Consider the following 9,283-nt stretch of genomic DNA (forward strand, 5'->3'; position numbering starts at 1 on the left):
GTCTGGTTTGTGTTGCGATAAAAGCCTAATGTGCTCACTCTTTTAAAATAGAATAAGTTAAACACCCCGATTACACATGTCCCTATACGAAAATGCCATTTTCACTTGAGTGTTAGCACGGCACAATGAGATGTGACAAGTAATGGCGCAGAGACAACAGTGATAACAAATGCTTGGCCTTGGGCAGGTACATGTTGTTAGTGCTTCCGTGTAATTGGTCGTCAGTCACTGCGTGGTCTGCCGAGCTGACGCACTGATGCTGAAAGTCGTCTGGGCTACAGCCGGCAAAGCAGATTGCACCAACCTCCTCCCACCCCCCACAGTGACCCGATTGTCAAGCCAAAATTATGCCACCGCCTTATCATATATTGTCGATGAATAATTAAAACCATGATGAACTTGGCGCGTATTAGTGTAGCACATAGCCAACATGTGCACTCTGTAAATTATCTGTACATTAATTCTTTAACTGTGGGTGCAGTAATAGGTAATGACAAAGCCCTCGGCAACATTTTTATTAAATGAACGAGAAAAAGAATTAATCTTGAGCAGTAACTAAAATTGGGAAGGGAATATAACCTCAAGGAATACAGTTCATGCAAAAACAGGTTTTGATCTATTTGGAATTTACTTTCACTGGCAACCGTGAAATAATCTTCTTGGTTCTTTCGGTAAAGTCACGTAGAAGGGAAATAATTATATAATGAAAAAGTAAAACATAATAAAATTATTATCATAATAATTACATAATAATAATTTATGATGTTTTTATTTTATTATTTCCCTTCTACGTGACTTTACCGAAAGAACCAAGAAGATGAATCCCTGCAGTCACGAAAAGCTTCAAATCGTGAAAGAATCGTTAAATGTTTGAAAGAATTCTGGTCATAATGTTTTTTTGTCGCAACTGCAATGCTGTCCATATTTTATGGTATTTTGGCACCATCTCACCATGATTTGCGTTGAATGTTGCAATGTTAAATTTTAAAGTAAGTGTTCATTTATGCATGTTTTTCAATTTAAATATCCTCTACCATGTTGGTAATTCCAGGTAAGTTGGAAAAAAAACTAAAAACACGTTTAAATCATAATTTTCAGCTTTTGGTTGAATTTATTGTACACCTCTGTGTGCATAGCTCATGGTAAGGTGTATTGAAGAGTAATTCCACAAGGTCATATGAATTTTATATGTCACACGTGGACCACAAACCTGACAGGTTTTTAACACTTTTTAAACCTTTCTCAGAAAATAGATTTTTTTCTTTACATGATGGTATCATATGGTGCTATCCCCATCATTTTATAATAGGTACTTTCACATTTTGCAGAACCATCTGTTTGCCATGTTCTATTTTAACTGTGATTTTTTTTAAGCGTGTCATGATAATTCATATAAGTCATTGTCTGTGTCCTGCAAGGTAGAGTTATTTTAACATTATTTTGAGAAGGGATTCTTACCTTTTATTGGTTTCACCGTGTCTCCATCTACAGCTATTGTATCTCAACAACTGTTTTGAGCACATTCAAGACGGTTAAATCATAAATAAATGATAAATAAATAACATGATTTATAAATATTGCTGTCTCTTTGCTGATGGTTGTCTTTTCAAAGAGTATCAACAGCCGTATTCTATCCGCTGTTGAATGAATACATACTATTGTGCCTAACATTCAGCTTGGAATAGTCTCCGTTTAACAACAAAGAGATGTATGATTGACATGAGTGAAGGGCATTTTAGAGTGGATGGGTGGCTACAGACATCTATTGCCTGAATCAGTGATCTTTGCCAGTACCACTTAGATTCTACATTGAACCTGAACAGTCACCTGTTTTAAATCTGGTATGCATTGATAGACTCAGCCCCATTAACAATGATTGGAAGAAAAAAAGCTAATTGCTTTAAAAATGTGGGTTTCACTTAAATCAGTATCAGCAAGCTCTGAGACATGACATTTTCAAGCTCGTTTGATAAAAATTCAACACATTCATAAAAAACTTTGACTTGAAAAGGAAAATATAGAATAGGTGACATTTCTGGCAGTGGTCGTCCTTTATAGCGCATAATAGCTTTTATGTGGCTGAAACATCGCCCATCCTTGTATATTTGTTCATTTTAAGGCCACAGTGTTATTGACGAACCTGTTGAGTTGTTTGTTTATTGCTCTGTGCACCGCTTCCAACGCAGCGTCCGTACAAATAACTTGTCAAACATGTTCGAGATGATTGATGTTGCAAACACCCAATGATTGCCATCGGCAGAAGTACTGCGGCGAGATTCCTGCGATTAGAATGGAGAGGCTGAAGTGGCTCCAGAAGCAGTTCAATACTGTAGTGAGGAGTCTTGTGGAGCCATCGTCTAAAATGACATGAGCTTCTGCTCATTGTCGGGTCTGAAAGGGTATTTATAATAGCGCATTGTGAAATCCAAAAAAGTTAAAATATCATAAAGGATTCATCTTCTTGGTTCTTTCGGTAAAGTCACGTAGAAGGGAAATAATAAAATAATAAAAATAAAACAATTAATTATTCTCACGACGTTTCGGCCACAACGCAAGCAGCCGTCCTCAGGTGTAATAACAGGTCTGTCTTTCCGAAAGAACCAAGAAGATGAATCCCTGCAGTCACGAAAGCTTTAAATCGAAATTTATCATAAAGGAGTTACTGGGCCAATTAGTTTCCAAGTGAGAGCTTGGATAGATACAAACTATAAAGAGAGTTCAAAGTCGCATATCCACTCACATTCACCACGATTCATTTACGCAAACAGGCTTGTCTTTTGATTCTCTACATCTGGTACTTTGCTGGCCACCGAACAGAGATGGTCACTGCATCGCGTGCTTCAGATGCGCTTCTGCAGCGGTTCTGGAACGCTCTTTCTTTCGATATTTGGAAAGCCACTGGAGCTATGCCCTTTTCAATCTAGACTTGAAAACTCATTTGTTTAGAAGTGATTTTTGTCTTTAGTTTGTTGTCCTTCCCCCGCACCTCCGATTAGCACGGCTGGCTATGTATGGTGTGAAAGAAGTTCAGCATACATGCAACATAAATTACGTTATTAAAATATGTTTCTTTCTTTAGAGGAGCATAATTTTCGCCAATAAATTCTTCAGATCACTTATCATAAATAGGAAGATGGTCATTTGTGTGGAAATATACTCTCTTGACATTACAGATTCATGATTTCTGGCTATATTTGAGGTTCATTTTTTAAATGTATATGTTTAGTCATTGGCATTTCAATTGTGAATTAGCTCAGGTTTCTGTTGAAGCAGTGGATAAAGTTACTGTAAATATGTGACTACCTCAAACAAAAATTGGATATTTGGGGTGTAACGATTCTCTGCCATGCGATTCAATGGGCTGTCACGATTCAAGGCGTCAATTCAACTGAATAATCCATTCTTCTAGGAGCATTACGATGAATACTCGTTCCTCTGGGCAACAGGGGGTCGGTCGTCAAAGCCCAGTACATACATAGTTCACGGATTGAAACACATAGATTCTTACACACGTGATTTGACACGTGCATCGTTCTATTAAACAATGAGTTTATGCATCACTACACGTCTTGGTTATAGTAATTTCATGCTTTTCGATTTAAAGCTTTTGTGACTGCAGGGATTCATCTTCTTGGTTCTTTCGGTAAAGTCACGTAGAAGGGAAATAATAAAATAATAAAAATAAATCATAATAATATTTATTTATTATGTTTTTTTTTTCCCCGTCTACGTGACTTTACTGAAAGAACCAAGAAGATAATGTCATGCTTTTACAAATGACGAAAATTTGGGCAAATGCTCACTTGTGTTGCATTTTTTATGAATAACATGCACAAAATATTACTGTACTGCAGTAATTTCAAAATATCGTTCACCTAATTTTCATTTTAAAAAACATTATATTGTTTCTAAGATTTGCTTATTGATAACTTGTAAATTAAAACAGAGTGCAACATGTGCATTTGAACAAATGCTTAAAACATAAAATCTGTTTTTTTTATCCTAAATGTACTCCAAGTAAATGTACTCCAAGTACATTTGCCAAGAACTCTGCCAGTTTTTTGTTGTTGCAGGAAATCAGCTCTGAGTTATGTATTTTCAAGATGGAGACAACTATTCTGGTTCAGTATTGCCAAAATAACATTTAAGCCAGTTTTTCTTCAAAATAAATCTGCATGCAATAGATGCAGACTACTCATTTCTTCAGCTTGCTTTTAAATGTTTATGGTATGAACTTTTACATGGTATGAAATGTGATACAGTATATCACATTTGATACCAAAATGAAACCACTCAAGAGGTTAATGGGTATTTTGCATGCGTATTGTAAGTTCACATTCAGCGATATAATTATTTTTAATCGTTATCGGATGGTTTGCAGTTTTTCACATTATTAAAAGTATAATTTTTTACATTTCTCTTTATGTTTTTTCTTCAACGCTGTACTGTATTTAAATCATATGTAGGCAAGCCCTGTCTTTCATTGCATCATGATGGAACTATTGTGTAGCGTGTACACGTTTTACTTGCATATGTGTAGCATACTTAAACGAGTTATGGTGCACGGTAGTAGACATTGCAGTAAACAAAGAATGAGCACTGCTTCACAAATGCTATAAAGCACTTGGAATTTCTGATATATTATCCAAGACAATTTAATTATATGTACGGTATAACCATTTTTGCATTTATAGACCACGGGGCTTACGTTCTCACTCAACATTTTCTGAAACGCCGCTATGCTGGCTTGTAGTAGGGATTACAGTATAGGCATCAGGCTCTGTCACTAGTACAAAATATGCCTATCCATCGTAGTCGTATATTGTTGTGCCCTATATGTATTATAGTTCTACGAACATGTTTATAAAAATGAAATGGTTGTGGCTCTAATTCGTGGAACTGCATTCTGAACTGGCCCAACTGAATTTTGTATAGACCATTGCTTAAATAATGTACCACATATATCTTATAAGATCTCCCACTGGTAATACATGGACATTCCTTTGCCAATCAACTGCTGGATGTGGGTCTCCCAAATCACATGCACGTCTTGGATGTTGTTTGACGATACTTCACCATGCTAGTCAGACAGGTCAGTGAATGTTTGGGAAGCATTCGTGCAGGAGCATTAAAGTACAGTACAACAATGTATTTCTCTGCACTGTCCACCAGGTAGCCCCACAACCTATAACACCTGTGACGCATTGTGGTTTCCTGTCCAAGCATTATCTAGGCTCAAACCCTGCGTAGTGTCTGAGATTCGACAAGATTGGGTGCATTCCGTGTGATTCGTTTAAAGGCAGGTGATAGTTCTAGATTTGAAGCTTTCGTGACTGCAATGATTCATATTCTTAGGTTTTTTTCGGTAAAGTCACGTAGGTAAAAACATTAAAAAGTAAAATAAAATAAAAATCACGACGTTTCGGAGGCAACACAAGCTTCCGTCTTCAGGTGGTACCGTCACAACCACGACAGCTGTATCGAGTAATCTCTCATTTACTTGATACAGCTGTATCAAGTAATCTCTCATTTACTTGATACAGCTGTATCAAGCAATCTCTCATTTACTTGATACAGCTGTATCAAGCAATCTCTCATTTACTTGATACAGCTGTCGTGGCTGTGACGGTACCACCTGAAGACGGAAGCTTGTGTTGCCTCCGAAACGTCGTGATTTTTATTTTATTTTACTTTTTAATGTTTTTACCTACGTGACTTTACCGAAAAAACCTAAGAATAGGCAGGTGATAGTTGGATCTAAACAAGGTTATTCCTCCCCACCCCACGAGCATGTATTCCTGTATGCTAAACATTACCATCAAAGCATAACATTGCTGCACGCGTGAGATAGACATTGGTCAGATATGTACTTGAAAAACATTGCCCCACAATGGAACTGGCCTCCCAAATAAGTCTTGTAATTGCTGACATTATGGTGTATACTCAGGGTGTTGATATGTGGAACTCTTTCAGGAGCTGTCAATGAGTGCTGTGTGATGAGGTCACGCGATACGCGTGATAACAGTAGCAGGTCAATGAAGTGAGTGTTTGCGCACTGTACGTGCGTGTGTGGCCACACAAATTGGAGCAATATCACTGACGTTTCACGGAGCTCGGGTTTTCTACTTTTACCATATGAATCGCATCAGTGCTGCCCACTCAAAATAAAAAAAGCGTAATTTGCTTTCAGAGAAATTTAACAGTTGCAAAATCGTGAACTTTAAATGTTAAATTACGAAAATGGAAACCGCAATTAAATGAAAATATTGAGTTAAACATTGGCGTTCAGGAATTGCATTTCTTTTAAGCGTGTGAATAATATATTTATCAACAAAAACGTATTTATTTCAGTCCATTTATGGAAGGATGTGTGGCTCGCATGAAGTGATGTCATTCACGTGACTCATTTGGATAGCCATCAAACTTGTTTTTGAAAACGTGTTTTTGAAAACAATGTGCCATCAGATCGCTTCTTATGTTAACACTCCCTTATTAAAGCCAAACAGCCACCTATGGTACCAATTAAATAATTGGATCTAGTAATTCCAACCATCTTACATATCGTGAATTACCATGCTGTTTTTACACATCTTACAAGTAACACACTCAAACGGTGTAAGAAGCAATGGAATCTATGTTTATTAATGTGGACTTTTGACAGTAAAAGCACGGTCAACTACTTTGTAACGCACACTACATTTCGACTAAAACATCCACTTGTTACATCTGTGGGTTTTACAATGGTGTATTTTAATTAGCGATGTATGCATGCTTAAATGTTTGTCGAAGCTGTGCTGCATAAACTAAAATATTCTACCTCTTTGTATCCGAGGCCCTTTGGCAATTAATTGTCCTGAAGTGGCAATATTGAACCGTGTGATCAATAATGCCACTGTCGGGGAGATTCAATGTTTTTTTTAAATAAACATCCCTGAATCCACCTGGACTCTTGCGTCCCGATGAAAGATGGAATGGGTCTGTCAATGTCTATTATAATTGGTGGGCCTGGTGGGTGTTTATAAATTATTAATGAATGTCACGCAATTGCTTTGAAGCCCCCACCGCCCACCCCCCCACAGATTGACGCAGTCGAGTCGGAGACACACGGTCTGGAAAGAAGAACCGTCTGGCCTTATTTTAAGAATGTTCTAAGCACAGATATGGTTATATTGTGGGTGTGCATGTGAATGAAAGCTGATAAACAGTTTGAGCTCATTATTTTATATTGCAAATGCAGGTGTCTTCCATGTGAATGGGTTTTTTTTTATTTTACCCCTTATACAACCACAGACAATTTATTGAAGCGAAAAGACGACACGCATGAATTGGTTTGCTCGGTATTTTCTCTACAGTACTTTCATAAGTGTCTTACCCCCATAAATGATGAGTAAAGCAGTTCGTCACTTGACACAATTTTGAGACTCGTTTAATAATGTTCGCTGCAGTTACAGTGATTATGAAGAGGCTGCATAGTTTTGTGATTGCCGATTGTTCCGGCAGTTTGTTAGAACTGAGATCTAGCAGAGCTTCTAAAGCCTGGTTTCTGTATAATAATTCCAGTGATGCCTTCTGCACCCATGTGTTTTCAATTGTCTCTGCCCACAAGTCCAAAAGACAGCTATACTAGAATCTGAGGCATTGTGTTCAAAATGCATGCCAGAAACTTATTTAAAAACGTATATATAAAAAAAACTACAATCAAAACAACGTCAAATTACAATTCCATGAACAAAACAAATCCAACATTTTATTTCATATTTGGCTATTTTCTACATGACCAACGTGTTCTATTTGGAGAAGCGGCAATGTGTAGGGGTGGAACGTTGCATCAGTTAATAGATTAATATCGATGATTAAGCTCACGATACATGCGCACAAAATACTCCCGATATTTTTCAATCAAAATTTGCCGCAGCCACTGGAGGTGCTACCATTCACCACGATGTTGAAAAAAGTTATAGATTCATATCATGACCCTGATGGTTGAATTGTTCCACACATCGTAATGACTTACCACATTCCAAGTGTCATTCTCCTGAAGAACGTGTGCAAAGAATGCAAAATAAATAATTTTTACTGGAATTTTATTGCAATTGGTATAGGCAATGAAGCGTGTCTTCCCTAAAAGTACTCGTGCTATGATACTTGCCATTCCGCGTGTTATATGCATTGGCTCTTGTGTCCACCGGTATATCACCTATTCGTTTCACACTTTCAGTCAACGATTCGAGAAATGTTTACTTTATTTAGAGACTAGCTCTGCTCACCATACGCATTTGTTTTGTTCCATGTGCAACAAAAAGAAGAGAATTGGGCAAACCTCCAAAGCAGGACCATCCCGAAAGTCCTGATTTAATTCAGATATTTGTGGGTATAGGAATATCATCATTATTATTGTTATTGCATATGCACATCTAGCGAGGGCATATATGATGCTGTTGGCTCCCATAATTCCTTGAATATGACTTCTGTCCAGGCTTAATGAATACGTTTATCCAGTGAGATGGGGATCTCTTATCATCTCTCATTGACTGGAGAGAATTGTGGTTTTCCTGAACATCTTCTTGTAAAGCCTGCTTGACCCACAACACTGTGTGATCTGCCTTTCAGACCTCAGTGACCATCTGCTGGAGGTGGTTGGGCTGGATGGAGCTATGGAAATGGGCCAGATCTACACGGGGCTGAAGAGTGCAGGTTCCCGCTTGGCCCAGTGTTCCTCCGTGACCATCAGGTAGGCACTGTTCTTTAATGGACAATTTAACAATGTCCTTTGTTTTTAACTGTGCGTACCTTGTATACTTATTAGTGTGGTGGTCAAATGACCCCCGTGACCTGCATGGCAGGGGGATCACCCTCATCTAGCAGTGGATTGACAAAGGGCTGTGCGTGAAGATTATATATATTTTCTCTGGCATGGTTTGTTCAATATATATGAATATAATGTCATCGTAATAATGTGACACAGCTCAGTATATTTGGGAGAATGGGACCCTCTGAGTTATATTTGGAACTCTTAAAATACTAGACGAAGAGTGTTGGCGCAGTGGTGAGTACACCGCGCCATGAACCCAGACATGGCTAACAACATTGGTGAGTGACATGTGAACCATGCCTGCTGCTACCCACCCATCACCCCACCCTTCACCAACCTGCATTGAACATGATATATAATGGTCAAACAACTTAGTTGCAAACGTGGTCTAAGGAGGCCTTCATCCAGAAGTATATTTACAGGCTGTAAGTTGTTTATTTTGCTGTTTCAGCATTAATTTTCACATGAGCT

At 37.9% G+C, this 9,283-nt stretch overlaps 1 protein-coding gene across 1 annotated transcript in view; it reads left to right on the forward strand.

The window, feature by feature from the left end:
• Positions 1 to 8,731, forward strand: part of LOC133361774 (diacylglycerol kinase beta-like) — a gene marked incomplete at its 3' end in the record, with an annotated part of 51,301 nt that extends 42,570 nt beyond the window's left edge. Inside the window, exon 7 of the mRNA XM_061580768.1 lies at positions 8,611 to 8,731. Coding sequence (XP_061436752.1) covers positions 8,611 to 8,731 — 121 coding nt within the window. The remainder of the gene's footprint in view (positions 1 to 8,610) is intronic.
• Between the last annotated feature and the right edge of the window lie 552 nt (positions 8,732 to 9,283).

The sequence above is a fragment of the Lethenteron reissneri genome, unplaced genomic scaffold (assembly GCF_015708825.2).
Source record: "Lethenteron reissneri isolate LAM-NWPU_2019-01 unplaced genomic scaffold, ASM1570882v1 scaffold_1232, whole genome shotgun sequence".
Lineage (NCBI taxonomy): Eukaryota > Metazoa > Chordata > Hyperoartia > Petromyzontiformes > Petromyzontidae > Lethenteron > Lethenteron reissneri.